The sequence below is a fragment of the Pelobates fuscus genome, chromosome 3 (genome assembly GCF_036172605.1).
Source record: "Pelobates fuscus isolate aPelFus1 chromosome 3, aPelFus1.pri, whole genome shotgun sequence".
NCBI classification, from domain to species: domain Eukaryota; kingdom Metazoa; phylum Chordata; class Amphibia; order Anura; family Pelobatidae; genus Pelobates; species Pelobates fuscus.
The window spans coordinates 25516319-25535881 of NC_086319.1; the positions used below are offsets into that span (position 1 = coordinate 25516319).

The following is a 19563-nucleotide window of genomic DNA, read 5'->3' on the forward strand; positions in this document are numbered from 1 at the left end:
TAATATAAAAATAATATATATTATGGAATTAAATTTTCCATCTCTTACAATGTCTCTTTAGGGAAGTTACATGAAACTACAAAGTTGTGGTTCTGAACATTGGGTTTGTGTAACACCTTTTCTTCAACTTCATGTCCCACTGCTACGTCATGGCCCATCCTGGAAGTGCTTCCCAAAGCAGGGAAAACCTTCTCATTTATGCCAACTGCCTGGAGCAGAAAAAGACAAACTTCTGAACTCCAAATTTTGTGGACTACGTCGCACATAATGCTCTTGCACTCATAACGCTGGCAAAGCGTCATGGGAGGTGTAGTCCAAAACATGTGGAGTGCTGAAGGTTGTCTATGCCTGGCCTAGAGGATGGCCCTTCTAGAACTCATCTGTTAACCTTTCTACATTCACACGTTGCTCCTCTTTTTCTGAGAATTGTTTTAAATTAATTAAAGGGACCATTTTTTTCATTTATTTATCTTGTTTAAATTCCATACATTTCCTGGAGGCCTACCGACCGCTGACGACCACAGACCTTGAGTCACTCCTGTGGAGAAACTTCCCAGACCAGCCAGGAGCAGAGCCGCTGTCACACGACCCGACCATGGGCCGCAGATCGCAGAAGTCGGCTACCGGGCCCGCCAACAGAGACATCGGGGCCATGCTCCAAAGACCGGCGCGACCCGAACCTCCTCCGCCACCGGAAGAATCCCAAAGTGAGGCCGAATCTGAACCGGAGAGGCCGGAGAGGTCGGAGAAGCCGGAACGAAGGCAAACAGAGGTACTACCAAACATAGTGACAACAACGCCCTTAAATATAGCTGCCGACGATGACTCTGCCCCGACCACAAAGGGGGACCTAAAATTACTCCTTGCCAGTATCCACAAACTACTGGACGCAGATTCCGCAAAGCTCAAATCTGAGATGCGAGAGATCAGGGAGACAGTGGGAGCAGTCACCGACAACGTACAAGACGCACACACTAAGATCACTGCAGTACAGGACACAATACTCCAACTCCAACGGAACCAAACACTCCTAATGGGGAAACTTGCAGTCATGGAGGACCGACACCGCCGAACCCACATAAAAATCAGGGGGATCCCGGCCGCGATATCGGCAGAGGAACTACCCCACTATATAAGGCGCCTCCTTGCGACTATATTGCCCCCAGCAGTGGCCCGCAAAATGAACGCTGAAAGTATATATCGTCTCCCCTCGACAAACAACACGAAATCCAACCTCGCCAGAGACGTTATTTTAAGATGCCACACCGTCCAAGACAAAATACATATTCTGCAAGCTGTTAAAGGCAAGACACCAATTACCTTTGAGGACTCCACCTTACTATTCTTTCAAGACTTGTCAAGGGCTACCTTACTGTGGAGGAAGTCATGCGGACCCGTTACTACCCAGCTACGCTCGGCAGGCCTGCCGTATAGATGGGGAGCGGACAATTCCATAGTAGTCACACAAGCCGGTGCCGTACATGCCTTGCACACCATGGAAGAAGCAGCACCATTTCTACGAAAACTGGGCATATCAGCCGTACCGATGACGCCAGAACAACCAGCAAGATCCTGGGACCTGAACACTGTTATACCCTTCATCCCGCGCTCCCAAGCTGTACCACCACCTGTAACATAGGACGCTATGATGAGTAACGGTACTGATCAGGAGCTGATGCGGACATTAGTGACGAAGAAGGGACTTTCGATTGAGATCACTTAACCTTATCACTTTTCGTTTTAAAATGTTGTTATTTACCTACATTTATGTTTATTTGTATATATGCTTATTCGGCACCCGCTACCCCACCACTCACCTGACGACCCCATGTAATACTTAACCGCACCACTAGTACGGGGACTGACAGGTGAAGCCCCATGACATACACCTCAATACAGGAGGTTCAACCAAGCAGACCCACTTGACCCATGGTAGGTTCCCACGAATCACATGACGTCTTACTACCCCCCCCCCCCCCCCCCATGTCCTCCTCCAGGTCAGGGGCCCAACACCCGCCCGCACCGACACCAACAAGCTAACACACAACCGGACTAACACGAACCCAGCGACCTACATGAAACACTGACAGAGACTCAACGAGAAACGGGCGACAACTGTAACCGAGCCTGACACGCCACATATAGATGGGTCACTGATAACCAGCCTGAATCCAACTATACGGATACACCCCCAACTGACCCAAGACCCCCAGCACACCACAGCGTAACCAATTTATAGCCATCACCAGGTGGCACCACCGACGGGCTAAACCCTTGACGCCAAAGGTGACTGTGGACCTAACCAAACTGTATGCCAACATGACATCTCAAACAAAAAATAGTGTTGACGACAACCACAGCAAAGCGGAATACAGCCATGAGCCGCATGTGACACAGAATACCTATCTCACCTTGAACACGCATAATATGTAACGCTTCCCTTGCTTATGAGATAGTATGATCTGTATTGATGTTGAATTACACCTGCCGTTGTGACAGGGCAAACTTGTATGTCAAACTACAACACTGACAAAATAAAGAATTTAAAAAAAAAAAAAAAAAAAAAAAATTCCATACATTTCCTAGCAATTCGCACAATTTTCCGCTCTTTAATATGAGCGTATGTTACTGGCAGGTATACTTTACACCAGCTTGGAGCGGAAGGGTGAAACAATGGAAAATATTCAACCAGTTTAGGGGTTCAAATATAGCAGCCTTTTCAATTAGAATAGAGTAAGGTATTATGAGAAAATGCTACCTTACAGAAAAGCTGGTGAGTACTTGGGACAGTCTTTCACTGGGAGATTAACACGATAATTAAGGAATTCAGCACGTGGAATAAGGCTGTTACAGAGAATAAAAGTACAAAATTAGAGATTCCATGTTAGACAGACTGGACAGCCAACTTACTCCTATCTAAGATTACAACCCAGGTATTTAAGTGACACTTTAAAGGTATCAAACACTTTGATTTGCTTGCAAAATGTTGCATTTTAGAATCTCCTATTTGCCTGATAATCATCCACAGACAAGGACAGCAATGGTGACACTTGGCAATTAAATTAGTTTGTGAATATTGTTCTTTGTAATAACATAGAAGGCATATGTGGATGTCTGTTTCAAATGAAATTCTTCCTAAAACTGCGTAGCTTGTTTAAAATAAAAAAAGTAACTAAATCTATTTGTGCCCATACTTAATTACCGTAGACAAAAAAAATAAAAAAATTTGTCCCACCCCGAGATAATATAACATAACATTGTTTTGCAACAAGTAGACAGACCTTTGCGTGATTATGTTGTTTTACGGTCCTGTAGTTACCGCAGTTTGGATAAATTGGATGTGTCCCTTTATCAAATGGTGATCAGTGTAAGTGCAAGATTCTGATAAAAAAAAAATTACATTTTAGCTATCTGTCTGCTAAAGGTTATTTATTGAACAGTGACTGTAACCCGCCCAAATCATCACTTTATTGAGGAGTTGATAGTTTTCTGCTGTGCAGATCCTGCCTATTCTATTTTTGTTTTTTTGTTAAGACAACGTTGGATTCTAGAGATTTTATAACAATAAAAGTCCAGTCTTGTCTAATCTGACTGTACCTCCATGGTGTTCAGCCAGTCTTTGTTATGAATTGTGAATAATTAGGGAAATCCATGTATACAGATATGATGAACCTATTATTTTGTGTAAAATGTCTAATTATTGAATAGTATTTTATTCTGTTCGATAAATGTTGTGTTGTTGAGAATAAATCAAGGTAAATGCAGAAACTCAATGAGTCTAGTTTATGTAATATCCTGGTCTACCCATTAAAACCATGCATATGCCAAGCTCCTATGCTTGGCTACCTACAGCTCTGATCACGGCTATCTGGAGGTCGCCAAATAAGGTTTCTGGATAGGGTTTTGTAAGTGGTCAGATTATATATGTATGTATTTGAAGGACTGTTAATAGTTAATCTTTTGGAGACTGCTCCTTCCTTTTTGAAGATCTTGCTCTCTCTGTCCTTTTAAGGGACTTCACTATCTACTTTGGGGGCTTTCCAACCTGTTTGAGTGCCTCACTCTCTTTTTGTGGAGAGCCACTCATTCAATTTGGACTTTTGATCCTGTGGAGGCCTCTCCAGCATTTTCAGGGGCCTCTCCATAATTTTGAGAGCCTTGCTCTTTCCTTTGGTGGTTTGCCTTATCATTCTGGAGGCCTCCTTTGTCCTTTCCAGAGCCTCATTTTCTCCATTAGGTTCTTTTTTCAGCTTTATTCATGGACCTTTCTCAGCTTCTAAGGCGTCTCCATCCTTTTGGGAGGTGAAGGGGTGTACTTTGGTTTCTTTCTTTTAGGGCTCTCTCCTTTCTTTTGAGGATCATAATCTCTCCTTCAGAGGACTGTTCATTCTTTTCAATGTCTTCATTATTATCTTAGCCCCCTGCACCCTTTAAAAAGACCTAGCTCTTTCGTTCAGTGATATCTCTATCTAACCTTTTTGAAGTCCTCATTTTTTCCTTCGATGGTCTCTCTGGTGCCTCCCTGACATGTTTTGAGATTTATTTCTTCCCCTATGGGTCGATTTTTATGGGATGTGTTGTTGCCTTTGGAAATATGGAGGCCAGGTGGTCTTTCTGTCCTTTTCAGAGTCTCTCATTGTCCTTTGGGAGCTTTTTGTTCAATTTCTGAGGTTTTTTTTTTGTCATCTTTGGGGACGAGCCTTCACCATCACTTTTGACCCCTTGCCTTTGAAGGAGATGATGATGCATTTGTAAGCCCTGCTTTTGACTTCAGAATTTCACTGTTGCCATCATGAAAGTCTCAATCTCGGCATCATAGGCTTTCCTCTCATCTATTAAGGCCTCTGTCATCTTGGGGAATACGTTTACTTGTTTAAATTATTAATTTCCCCTTTTGAGGCCTCGCTATCACGTTTTACACAACTTGACTTTGAAGGCCTTGCTATTGCCTATTAAAGCATTTACTCAAGCCTTCAGTGTTCTCTCTCTCAACTTTATAGAACACACTTTCTTGTTCAGGAATCTTGCTTACTCGTTCCTTCAAAGGATTACCTCAAAGGACAAATCAGGCCTCTTGGCCAATCAGTGTTATCTAAGTTGGACAAAATTGACATTAATAATGAGAAAGTGATAATTTTGCATTATCAATGCTGCCGAGTGGGGGAAATCCTATATGCCAGGCAGACGCTTGGTGTATATTAACCTTTTTTAATCAGTTTGATTTTAATCCAAGAATCGGTGCTACAGGACTCCATAAATCATAAGTGCCTACACAAATCTACTTTTGCCTTAATGTTCGTGAGTTACTAACTGACATACTTCTTGGCTCCAAACAAGTAGAATTCTGTTTAGCTGTAACATATTGGCAAATTCCCTTGGCTTCCCCCTCCCATCTCTCCCATACCTTCATTCTTATGAATGGAACTGTACTGTTCCTGAGCTGCCCACATGTTTCGAATGCATCATTTTTAAATTGAATGGATCTATTTTCATTGCTGCCATAACTCTGCAGTACACAAGGTTAGAATAAGAATTGCCTGTTAAGTTACCATCATAAATTGTTAAGGCATTTTTGGAAATATTCTCCCCCCTTTAATTTCATATACAGGCCAAGAGGTTCCGCCCTCTGATGTTCCCAAGAGACGCCAGCAGCGTTCTGTGGCAGGTAGAACACTATTAATGGATTTCAAGATCACAGCGAGCAAAGCCGACTGTGCAGTTATCTGAAAGGAGCTGTTCAAAGCTCTATTGTAGGGCTCCTGTAAGATGCAGTAAAGTAATAAAATGATGAAAGGATAAAAAGCGAGAATTCAGATAATATATATATATATATATATATATATATATATACATACACATAATGTACCTGGTATGCAGACTTTTTGAGATATCTAGCAAATTCTTTTTTTTTTCTTGTTTGAATTTCTAGATTTTAGATCACATTTTATGATTTATATATTTTGTGTTTTATATGTGAAAATGTTTCATATTTTTTACACTTTTAACAATACTAGAAAGTAGAACGTTATACAGATCAACTTAGCCCCAAGTAAAATGCAGTGATATCCTTGGTCAGGTTATGTTTAAAATAAAAGATGAATATAAACCTGTATATAAAGCCAAATATGTTAAAAAATATTAAACTTGTTACAAAAAATCTGTGCATGATACAGCATCCTCCCTAAACTACGGTAAACCTTTAATAGTATGAAAACTTGTGTGATAGTCTGACAGTGTACCTCTAGGTACTTGCTGGCAGTGGTCCGCTTGAACCACCGGTTTTCAAGAGATTTTACATATTTAATAGTTTTGAAGTATTCCTATTTTTTTTAGAAGTCCACTTACCAGGCTGATGAAGTACATTTACATTGCCACAAACAGAATGAAATGAATGAGTTGTGATCTGTTCAAAATGTAGTGTACAAAGCACCCAATGTAACAAAAGTGCTCTGTACAGGAAATGTGGAATACCTCGACTGAGTTCATCCTCCATAAATAAGTGCTACACAAGGAATACTGCAAGTTTACAAACAAAACAAAACATGAGCCATAGCTCAAAAGGACCACTCACAAAAGCATCTTGAGAGGAGCATTGAGAAGTAAATACGGACGGAAGTGGGCTAGTTATAAATTCTCCTATTGAATTTTGTGTTGGTGTAGACATGTTCTCTGGAGCCTCACCATCAGTCTGGCAGTGGGACAGATAACTCTGAGTGATGCCTGTAACGTGTTGGATCAATACAAAATGCATTGGTCTTTTTTCTTTCATCTCTTTTCCATTCATAGTTTTGGTCCTCTATAGAAAGCATCTGTTGCTTTTGCCGATGTCAGAGCTGTGGTGATAGAACACTGTTTTATTATTATTGTTAGATTCTATGTAGCACAAGGCTCGACAAATTTGCTTGGAATCTAGGAGCCATCATAAAAAAGTTAGGAGCCAGGTTTTTCCAAGGTCAAAAATAAAATTCTTAAAGGGACACCATAATCACCATATCCATTACAGCTTAATATAGTAGTTCTGGTGTCTATAGCCCATCCCTGCAGACTTTTCAATGTAAACCCTGCCTTTTCACAGAAAAGGCAGTATTTATATTGTTGCCTAGTAACACTTTTAGCGACAGTCACTCAGACGGTCTCTAGAGATGCTTCCTGGGTCAGTGCTGCACATTAAGCAGAATCTACGTTCAGCATCTCCAAGCTCTGCATGGAGGCGCTGAATGTTTCCCATAGAGGTGCATTGGTTCAATGCATGTATATGAGGAGATGCTAATTGGCGCAGAATGCCGTTTTGCTACAAATGCGCAATAGCCTCCCAATGCTTTCCTATGGGAAATCATTGGATTGGCTCAATCCTCCAGGAGCCTCCCACCATGCGCATGCCCATACTCTTCCCGAGCAGGCCAGCCGCCTGCATGCCAGTGCTCTTTATGAGCAGGCCGGCTGCCCGCACGCCAGTGCTCTTCATGGGCAGGCCGGCCGCCCATTCACTCGCCTCCACTCATAGACAACCGACCACCTTAAGGGCGGATGGGCCCGACAAATCCCATGATATGGGATATATCCCCGATATAGCGCCAATATATTCTGTAACTCTTTACAATTTTAGAACGAGGATATTTTTAGGTGAAGTAGGCCATGCTCAAATCTATGAGAATTTGGGCTAGGCGGATGTGTATTGTTAGCTGTCTGTGGCACTTACTGGCGAGGTGGTCTGACTGGGTTTCGCAGTTCTTTGGCAGTGATGTTACCACTGTTCTAAGGAAAAACAATAGTAATTGTCATATACTTCGTAGTAATATAAGCTGAAAAAGACTCCCGTCTACTGCTGTTAATTGAAAAGCTGGTAAAAACCCAGTTTGAAGCCTTTTCCAATTTTGCCACAAATTGAGTAAAAAATGTTTGACTCCAAGGTGGCAGCCAGATTTCTCTTTGGGTCGACAAGCACTTATTAAACTTGTGGGAGCCCCTGTTTAAAATCTATTTTCGCAATGTTATATTTGCAGTTGTAGCTGCAAACGGGCAACCAATTGTGTATTTGTGTATCTATATTGTTTCTGTGCATCTTCTTGCAACTATTGAGAAAACAGCTTAAAGTTCAGAAATAAACCCAAGCCGCTGTTTACATTTCCAGCAGAAATTGAATAGGCTAACTTGACAAGCTGTATCTCTCCGCAAAACATAATCTTTTTGTTACATGGTTGTTGAGGTTGTAAAAGGGCACAAATAATTGAATTCAAACACATTTTTTCTCGTGATAAGAAGAGCGAGCGCCAAAGGAGGAAAAAAAAAGGACATTTCTAAATGTTTCTTTAAAGGACAGCATCGTGGGCTGAAAAAGGTAATTCTGTTCTTTTCTGATACTATCTGATTTTATCATAATTGTGTGAAGATTAATGCATTCTAATGCAAGCTCTCTTGTTAGCGATTTTCAGACGCGTACTGCAAAATCCCACTGGACAATGTTAAGACTCTGAACTCTTAAAGAGATGCTCTGTGGATCATAACCACTGCAGCTGATTGTGCTATTTGTGGTGCACTGTGGTTTTGGACTCTCCTCGGTACTCAAGTTCTGACCATATTACGGCTGCTCGGTTAGTACGAAAGCCCAGCACTCTCGTCCTTTCATGTTAGACAACTTTAGACACACAATGCGGACATGCAATCCTTGATGTCTGATCTCGCTGGTTAGCTACCCATGTCTACCATGTATTCTTTTCCGACTTACTCGATGACTGGCTCTTTCTAATTTTTCACACAGACGAAATTGCATGCATGACATTCTCATGGACATGGTGACCGATTCATCCATTATAAAATCACCTAATGAATTCTGCAAAACACCTTCATTAGGCTCTTGACATTGTTGAACAGGTCTCCATTGCACTGGAGATAGCTGTGCTGTTACAGTAACCAACGGTAATAGATGCATTGCTGTAGCGCCACCAATGTCATTGCAGTCCTTGATGACAAGTGATTTTTGTAAGCTCAGATAAATGGGATATGAAATTAATCCGCTTGTCTCTAAACTGGCTTTTTTTTCTTGTTTAAATTAATCTTTGTTTGTAAACTTGCAGAAATCATCTGTTTTGCCGTGTACTGTTGCAAGAAATGATGTAGAAAGAGTGCAGAGAGACACAGAATAAATACAAACATTGCACATTTAGATCAGAACTGTAATATGTAATGTTTGTTCAGACAATTCAAAGGTAGCTACAATTCTAATTAAAGTTTTTTTCTGTAGAAAATGAATTGCTGAGAATAAACTAATGGCAGCCTCTGGTCTTATGTAAAATGCAGTATCAGTAAAAGTAGCATTAGGCACATTTTAAATTAGTATTTTAACTTCTCTAAACATGCACTGATTCGGAAACCAATTACAAATAGATTGTGAGGGGACACATAATGGTGAAATGTGTTAAGTGGGAAAAACAGGTCAATTGTGAGCTTCTGGAGGTCTGATGATGGATTATATTGAGAAATTCTCCAGAACTTGAAAATTACATTATTTATTTTTGTTTGTTTTTTTGTCTTACAGTTGTTGTTTGTTTGTGTTTTATAAGTTCATTTTAATGGACACTGTAGTTGTGAAAACAACTTTAGCTTAATGAAACCATTTTGGTGTGTAGATCACTACTCAATTCTCTGCCACTTAAGTGAAGTTAAATCATTTTGTTTATGCAGCTCTAGTCACACCTCTCTGCACGTGACTTACACAGCCTTCCTAAACACTTCCTGTAAAGAGTCATCTAATGTTTATACTTCCTTTATTGCACAGTCTGTTTAATTTAGAATTTCTTATCTCTGTCTTTTTGAATAGCTTGCTAGACCTTTCAGGAGCCTCCTGTATGCAATTGAAGTGCAAATTACAGAGCAAGTGATAAAAACATTTAAAGTAAGTTACATTTGATGGAAAATGCCATTTTGTTTCCATGTAGGCTGTGTCAGTCACAGCCAGGGGAGGTGTGGTTCGGGCTCCGTAGGCATAAACAAAAGGGATTAAACTCATAAATGGCAGAGAATTGAGATGTGAAACTTCAGGGGCATGATCTATACACAAAGACTGCTTTATTAAGTTTGATGACTATAGAGTCCCTTTACGTTTAGCTTCCCAGAAGCTGGGCTGCCTTTATTAGGGCTTCCTTCTCTAAAGCAGGATGTGCTAAGCCCACCACTTCACCAACGTACCTCAATATTGGTGGGTCCTACTCTAATTTTAACATGGAAGATAAACATACTCAATGCAATATGTCCTGCTTAGACTTCTTCCATAGAAGCAAACGTATGCTCTTTAAAGCATTACCACTATTAAGAAATGCATATTCTGGGTGTGCCACCCTGTTCCTTTTTTTCTGTGTCTATTTGGAATCCAGATCAGATTCCTTATGGGTTCAGCACCCTGCCCCTACCCTCCAGGTGTCCCTCTGGAAGTGATCACAAGAGAGCCCAAGTTTATGGGTAGTCTCTGGAAGCAGTTTACCTGGCGTAGGACCCGTAGTTAGAGAATAACAGAATAATCATGTCTTACATTTATAGCATACAGTTACATTAATGGGTAGAATACAGTGTGTACGGGCATTTTGGTCATGACAGTGTTAAATATGACAGTATGCCATCAGGCCTGGCAGATGTAAAATAAGACCATGTAGTACCCTACTTTCAACATGTTTAGAGAAGAAAGCCTTTGTGTATTCCTGCAATAGCGTTAGTTGCTTCTTTTGGATTAGTAACCCTTGGAAAGTAAAATCTTTTAAATGTAGATTCAGAAGATTAATCTGCTGCTTTTAATAAATCTGACAAAGATCCCCTGCCTGAAAAACTTTAGTAAACGTAGTACCTCTAGAAGAGTAAGCTCCGAAAATAGAAACACCAATACTGGCTAAAGATGTAGAAGAGACAAGAAGAAAAGGTTTACAAAAATAAATTGGTAATTGAAATAAATTTAAATTTCTTATAGACAAGGTTTTAAACACATACATTTGTAAGCTTTACCAGAATTAAAAAAGAAGGTTAACAAATCAAGGTAAATCGGAATGTACGGGATCAACAACCAGTTCCATGCACCAATTGAGCCAAATTTTCAAGACTGCTCCGTAATTTGCACGTACACCTGGTGCCCATACATTTAAAAAAAATGTCTCTAGTTGAATTTGAAAACTCTCTATGAGATTCGTGGGAACCGAAATAAATGATGCTTTGAGAGGTAGTTGGCCTGATACTACCAGAGAATGAAAATTACCCTCTGGATTGTGAAGAGAATCCTGACACATCTAGATGAGTCTTGGGTAATCTATTAACATGCTTAGAAGTTGAGGGTGCCAAGGCCGTGATTGCCATAGAAGTGTCACTAACACTAGGGTGGTTTTCTGTGATGATGTTTTGAGAAGAACTCAATATATCATTGCAAACAGGGAAAATACATAACTCAGGCTTCCCATTCTTATGCATCTTGATCTATCGCTTCCGGATCTGGAAGCCAACTTGAAAAGCTTTTCTAGTTGGCGACTGAGACGTGATGCAAAGAGATCGCAGTAAAGGGAAGATAGATGTTGGAAAATGGTAGGATCCAACATCCAATTGCTTTAATCCACTAGAAATGTGATATTCCAATCTGCTACAGTATTGGAAAGACCGGGAAGATATTCTACTCTTAAAACAATGTCCAGATCAAAGTAACAGTGCCAGTACCAGTACCAGTTGTTTGGATTGTGTTCCTCCGAAGCGGATCACATATTGAATTTATTCCCCAAGGAGCTCCCCAACCAATACGACTCACGTCGGTCTCTATAATCAGATGTGGGAACCATGTGAAAATGGCCTTCTCGTTCCAGGTCTGTACGAGGTCTAGCCATCAGAATAGTTCTGCTCTTGTATTTGGAGTAAGAGTGAGCCAAATGAATGTATAAGTGAGAAGGAATACAGACCGAAATACAAGAGAATTTCAATTAAATTACGAGCGGATTCACACGACACCACCATCATGAACGGTGCTGTGAATATATCGAGCAACTTTAAAAAACAATACGTAAAGGGGTCTAAATAAAATACCAGATACAAGATACAGGGAAAGATAAACGCTATCACCAAATACTATTACAGATGTTATATTATAGGTAATAATGGAAATAATAGTAAGGATAATTTAATAAATCTAATATAAATTACAAAAGAGAAAAATACAGTCGTACACTTTAAATACTTGTCTCTACTGGAGCAGCAAAAGAAAGATGAAGGAGCTTTGGGGATCATTCGGTATATAGTCTACGTTGGGTGCTGATTGGCTATGGAGTGTTCCATTGCAGTTATTGATAGTTTTTTCTGTTATCTATTAAAACTTTATTGAACTATTCTTTGCTGCTGGAGTTTAGTAAAGAAAGTTAATGCATAATACGAGCCTCCTGTCTTGTTATAAAATCGTAGTTGCTTCTGTCTTGGTGCAGCAATGGATAGATGTCCCAAACTGCCTGGAACTGGTGGGAACTTGGAGAGTGCTGAAGCAGAGAGGCACTCATCCAGTTGCCTTCTGGAGCAGAGATTTCAAATGTCAATGATTAGAAATAAATAATTTCCCTGGTAACGTTTTGACCACTGCTGGTGTCTTTGCCAAGCGGTTGACCGTTGATAAGGGGTCAAAACATTCCTAAGACGCTCTATGTATTGAATTAATAAAGTATCCCTCAATGCGTTTAGTGACTGAATAAATATTTATAACCTGAGAATGATTGAAGTCTCATTTACAAATTAAATTTAAGAAGCTGCTGTACTTTATTATTATATTATTTATACTTCATTCTGTCCCACTCTCATGTTTTCCATTTTCTGCCCAAGAACATGACTCCCACCAGTTTTTGGCAGCCTGGGGTACCTATGTCCCACTGCTCCACTAATATTGACCCCAAAGTTCATATTTTGCGTCCTGTTGTGTGATACTGGCTAGGCATTAGCGATTGGAATTTTAGCCCTGGCAAATGTGCCATGGACACCTCACACATATAGTGCCTGTGAGAATCCTCAGTGTTGTTTGAAGGAAGCAGCTTATTAACAATGTTTCTGCGGCTGATGATTGTAGCTATCAAGAATGGGATTAATCAATAGAGCATGGCACCAACGGTTTGAAACTCTGTGGAAATTGCCTATTAGCCCAACTTAGGCACTGTACAGGGAATACCTAAAATTCATTTAATTTCATCAACATTTCCCCCAGCAAACTAGTTTGCCTTATATTCTGTGGCTGGCTTATTAATTAAACTGTGCAGGTGTTGCCACGCTCGACACATCCGTTTTCTTCCTACAAACGAGCATCCTGTATCACTCTACAGAGATGACCAATGGAAAGAGATTTTCATATATAATTGTTAAAGTTTGCAATAGGCTCAGCGGGCCAGGATTATAGTCTGGAAACCTAGGCTGTTTGGTTTAGTTTTTTTTTATTTGTGAAAACCAGATGCCTATTTATCAAGGTAAGTTATTTACTGTGAGCTTTAATGCATTAAAATTAAATCCCGGTTACCTGGAGAAACCTTTTTCAAGTTTTTTTTCTTTTTTACACCCTGATGGCTTGAGTTATTTGCATTTTTATTTTGTAGTTTTCCCTCATGAATGTATTCTTGTTATACTTTTAATTCAATGTCTCTGTGCCTTTGTGAACATTGCTCGTAAAGCTAATGAAATATTTTTTTTTTTTTTAAAAATAATTTTGCTTTAAATACTGCTTAAAACCTCTGGCATTTATTTTGCAAACCAAAAATGTCTTTGCAGTTCTCACATCTCATTGTGATTGGCAGACTATACCTCTGGCCACTGTAATCAACAGTCCCGCTCCAAACAAATTCCGTGTCCGAGCGCAACTGCAACGTTTTCAGCCGCAGAGACTCGATCAATCTGTTAAGCTTCACTGCACGAAATGTAAATCACTGTAAGTATTTCTAATATTGAGGAACTCTTCGAATCACTTTTTACATCGATAGCTGAACATTTTAGGGAGAATTACATCATTTCTATTTTCTTTTGCCTCACAGCGTCCCGTTTTTAAAGGAGCACTATAGGGTCAAACATGAATTCCTGAACCTATAGGGTTAAAACCACCATCTAGCCACCATGCCTTCCTAAATGTAGTAAAATCTGTATTCAAGCCTTAAGCTGCTGTCTTTGTCCCTGTTTCCTTTAGACCTGCCCACTGCTTGCTGATATCATCAGAAGTGGTAGCTTGGGGGGCAGGGCCTGACCGCCATACTGAGCGGCCACACATAGAGAGAGCTCCGGCCGAAACGCTCTAAATAAAGCATAACTAACGTTCTTTTTGACCGTGCCACCGGTTCCACCTACGGTAGATACCTAGAGTCTCTTCCTGAGACAGGCTTGAATAGAATGACTGGGCGTGATGAGAAGAGCAAACATACTCACCAGTCGTGCAGCTTACCTCCTGATCGCCGCAGCACTAAACCAGGTCGGTGTCAGCGGAAGATGCCACCGACTGCACGCAAGTACCACCGGACTAGAAGGTACCAACACCCCAGCACCGACCCAGGTGTCAAGGTCACCGGCGCCCACTACTGCCTTCCCGGGAAGAGGGCCAGGAGGAGGCAGACTCCAGTGCTTCACCTACAACCCCTGAGACGATGCAAGACTTCACGCCCCTCTCAGGACAAAGTTCACAAGGCCGAGAGCAAACGGAGCAGTGGGTCTCGCATGCAGGCCCTTCTCCGTCCCTGGAGCTGGCAAAACAGAGGGCTCTGGTTCACTGAGACTGTGCAGGAAGGTAGAGGCTTGAGAGCATGTATGGGAATTGGATGAAATCCAAACACCTATGACAATGGGAGTTGGGGTTCAAGGGAGGCTTCCCCCTTAGCAACACAAAGTCTACCCCGGTCTCTCTGGGTTACATACCTACCCCATGGTCTCAAATCACGCAGGACCACCACCATAGTGTTATTTTAATCTCTGTCCTGAGTATTTTCCCTTGGTCTACATATGGACCTATTGGTCACATTGCACTACAGGGAAGATGACATAGTCTTATGCTTCACGCTACCTTACCTGTAGCTGTATCTTACGAGCCAACTGGCTAATGGGCCAGTTTTCACTTGGCCATAGAGCTCACCCACACAAGCACCTGACAATTAGCATGATACTCCATACAAAACCCTTACCATGTCTTGCCTTTTCTCTAAGTCTAACTGAACGCATAGTCTGCCTAATAGACATGAACACCCAGCTTGGTTATCAATAATTTTGTTAATTCTCATTCATTTTAGTGCGTAAGAATATCCTATGTTCTCATCTTTTCATGTATCACACAGGCATTGTTATCTACTGGAGAGAAAAAAAATGAGGCAGTGTTTCCTTGGAGCCTATTTTACTTGATTGCATTTATTGTTCATGTGCCAATAGCTCATAATGCTATTTTATGTTGTGTATAACTCAAAAGCCTCAATAAAATAAAGAATTAAAAAAAAAAGTGATAGCCTGATCCGATCACAGTGCTTCCCCATAGGATTGGCTAAGACTGACAAAGAGGCAGATCAGGGGCAGAGCCAGCATGTGTATAAACAGTTTATTAAATCAAGGTTTAAAAACACTGAAAATAAAATAAAACAAAAGCCAATTGGGTATAAAGTATAAAATAACAGGCACCCAAAGCGCGTTTTGCCGATTCTGGCTTCCTCAGTTGGTGAGATGCACAATAGAGAGTGTCCCCAGGAGAGTTTTATTAAATAGCTCTTCAGTTCAAATTTCCCAGGCTTTACGGTCATCGGTGGAACACAATATATGTTCTAACTTTCCTTGGCGTATCCGCTGACATGTGAAGTTTGTCCTTCCTCCCTCCTACATCCTCTAGATTTACCCTCAAATTGAGCACATACTATCATTACCACTGTGGATACTTTGATTTTTACAGTTTGTCTTATTATCTATTATCTGATCTGTAACCACTTATAAATAATTGTATATGCCTTCTCTGTAAGGAATGTTGAATCAATAAGATGTGCAGGCAACTTATTGCAAGGAGATTTATATTTTATCATGTGCTTTTTAAATTATTTCAATCAAGAAATTCGTAAAATACACTGAGCTTCAAGAAATACTATATAATTTTTAATTAATTCATACTTATTGAAAGGTTACATGTATTTTTATTTTCTTATATATTTTTATTCTTCTTAGCTCCAGAAGAATAAAAATGTTTTTGTTTCTTTTACTGCAAATCTAAAATACATTAAATTTAAAAAAAATGTAAAATAAAAATAGTTTTATCCATTTAGGTATTGTCCTATGTTGATAAAATCGGAATAACTGCTGTAATTGATTTATTTTTACTTACATTGCTACAGGCAGGATGCTCCAGAGGAGCACGATTTAAACATTATTTTTCAAGAGCGTGTCATGTTACATCCAAAGCCAGTTATCCAGAATACAGAGTGGTATCAGTCTGCGGTATGGGGCACTAATAATCCAAACAGGTGTATAGCTGCTCATTTTGTGAGAAAATGTGATTTACACCAAGACCCAGAAAACACTTTAATCATGGTGGAAGGTAATATGTGATGTGCATAAACTAAAATCTGAATTTGGTACTAAAATGTGTAGTTGAATATTTTTTCTGTGTTTTGTGATCGTTCCCTCCTGAAAATACCTGATTAAAACGCGAACTCGAAAACATCCACTAGGTGTCACTGTGACTTCAGTTAACTTCCAGTGTACTTTCAAATTGTCACACACAAAATATGTATCTAATTGTAATTCCATAGTACGTATATAAATTGTGTGCAGCATCTATTGTTTCATTACTTGTATTGTTTGGATCAACAGAGAAAAACATATGTGAGGAAGGCTGAACTTGATGGACACAAGTCTCCTTTCAGCTATGTAACTATGTAACTGTATACCACAAACTAAGGTGGAAATTAAATTGTATATTTAATGGCATAAATGTAAAAAGTAAAACAGACTATTATTTGCATAGGTTATCTTTTATTCAAAAATGTAAAAAAAGTAAACTTTTTATTTGGGTGGGGGGGGTTGTTTCTTTTAGTTTTTCTTTTTTTTTTTAATACGGTCACTTTAAATCACTTCCTGCTACAACTTTTTAAAAAAGTGTCTCAAACAAAATAACTACCCGTAGTCCATAAAGTGTATTTATACCAAAAAACATAGCCGTGCTATTCTACTGAATTCTATTAATTTAACATATTTTTGGGAATTCTGAATAAAATTGCAGGCACACGTTTTCAACCCGTTTTATCCCCTGTGAGAGAGCTGATTCAGATGGTATTTACTTTGTCTTGTCTACATCTTCTGCTGAGATTGATCATCTATATGTAGTGTTCTTATGGTACCAGTAATATAAAGTATATTATTGACAGATTGTTGCAGTGTCAACCATTTAAAATCTGTCTGATGTGTTTTGGATCAAATACCTTGTACCTGGCCAAACATATAGAGTCAGTTAGTAGTAGTAGTATGTGTATATATATATATATATATATTAAAGAATTGACAGGGACATTCCTTTTTTTAGGCCAATATAGCCAGTAGGCTTTTGAAACATTCTAGAGGGTGGCCCGTAAGCCCCTATGGACTTATGGACCACCCTGTATATCTTGGTTATTTTTGCATAACACGTACAATTCCCCCCACCCAGACTTTCTGTGACTCCAATCACAGACTTCCCAATGCAGCTTATTGAAAAGTCTTTGCAAGGCAGGTGCTCTGAGCCATTGCTGCCTCTTGTGGACTTTGTCTCCACTGAGCTAACCAAACCGGGTAGTATCAAGATTTACAGCCAGGGGGGGTGTAACAAGTTTAATGTATAGACATGCCAATTTGTATTGAAATCTGCACATTTTTAAAAATGAAAAAAGCACACATTTTCACACCTCACGTACTTCAGCAAGCTATTGTGCTTTAGGTGTTTGGAGTGTTCATTTAATGAAAAAAATATCAGTACTTTTTGGAAATTGTTTGTTTATGAACATTGCTACGAATACTTAAAAAAAAAAAAAAAATTAAGATTTTTTTTTCTTAAACCAGATCATTATAGAGTATAATTTTAAAATATTTTATACCAAGTAATACTTAGTACACCTATTTTTTAGTACATATGTGAAGTGTTATAACTATCTGCATGTGTTTTCAGGAGCTGCGTTGCAGGAAATTTACAAACTATCAAAACACTTCGGCAGCGTAATACCTGTTAAATCTGACAAGCAACAACTCGAAATAGATCTCTCGGCCCCGTTTCTCATTGAAGGCAACAGATGGCATTATGGGTAAGATTGAAGTTGTATGAATCTTTTTTTGACTATTATTTATGAATCTGTCATTTTATGGTATTTATTCCATATGCATCTTACACTAATAATTCAGATAAAGAATACTCTTCATAGATTGACACATTGGTTATATCTGTGTTGGTTATGGGTGTGAATATTCCTGATTAATACATAATGTTTAAGCCAGACACATTATGGAGTAGTGGCCCCGCCTCCATGGCCTCAATATTGATGATCTTAGCCAATCCAATGCTTTCCAATAGGTGATTGGCAAAACATTGTGCTGCGCCAATCAGCATGTCCTTCTAGAGATGCATTGCATCCGATAGGAAGCATTTCTAGTGGCTGCCATTGGAGGTGTTCATAGGCAGCAATGTAAACACAGACTTTTCTCGGAAAAGCAGGGACATGATATAGACACCAAAACAACTACATTAAGCTGTAGTGGTTCTGGTGACTATGATGTCCCTTTAACAAGATGTTTGTATCATGCTTCAGTGAGTAATGCACTTTTTTTCTGAATGTTGCTCTGGCACATGTGTTTGACAATCGCTCTCGTAATATAAGCAAGTTAGTATAAATATTTTACCGTGTTCAGCAATATTTACAAAAGATTACTTGTTCCATTTTTAGGTGCAGAAACTGTTCCAATGTTAAACGTATAGATGCACTCATTCCTCTAGCAAACACATCTTCCTGGGAGACCACTGCAATAGCAGAAGGTGAGGTTTCATATAACAATAATCCAAACACATATTATTTTTATAACATTTATAATGTAATCCACAATATCCACAATGTATCCAGTTTACCGTGAGTGTCTGTGACATGGAACACCGCACATTCACTTCACATGTATGACTATATGATATTTCGTTATCATGTACATGTAGGATTTATTTTTCACAGGGCTGAAGCATATTATATAGTGCGTTATAAAAATAGTCAAATTAAAACCCATAGCAGAATATATGATTGATCTTTGTTCTAAATATTTCCTTATTTCCCCCCCCCCTAGCATTGGGTATTGAACCGCTAAGACACGTGTTTGTCATGAATTTTACGTTGGCCGATGAAACGGGTCTGCTTAAGGCCTACCTATGGAACTATGCTGTGAGTAGAATTGCTTAAAAGTAAACCCTGCATTTTACAGTTCCACCATCTTATTCGAACATCCATACAGATAATACTACAGTACTACAGAAAATGTATAGTTTTACAAATGGAAATGTAAACCGTTCCTTTTCTTTGGAGCTACTATAACTGCTTCCAGTTTCCTGATCCCTGCAGTCTT

At 39.5% G+C, this 19563-nt stretch overlaps 1 protein-coding gene across 1 annotated transcript in view; it reads left to right on the forward strand.

The window, feature by feature from the left end:
* POT1 (protection of telomeres 1) overlaps nt 1-19563 on the forward strand; it is a 101093-nt gene that overhangs the window by 73786 nt on the left and 7744 nt on the right. Inside the window, exons 12-16 of the mRNA XM_063446808.1 lie at nt 13756-13912; nt 16329-16531; nt 18134-18266; nt 18903-18991; nt 19288-19382. Coding sequence (XP_063302878.1) covers nt 13756-13912; nt 16329-16531; nt 18134-18266; nt 18903-18991; nt 19288-19382 — 677 coding nt within the window. The remainder of the gene's footprint in view (nt 1-13755; nt 13913-16328; nt 16532-18133; nt 18267-18902; nt 18992-19287; nt 19383-19563) is intronic.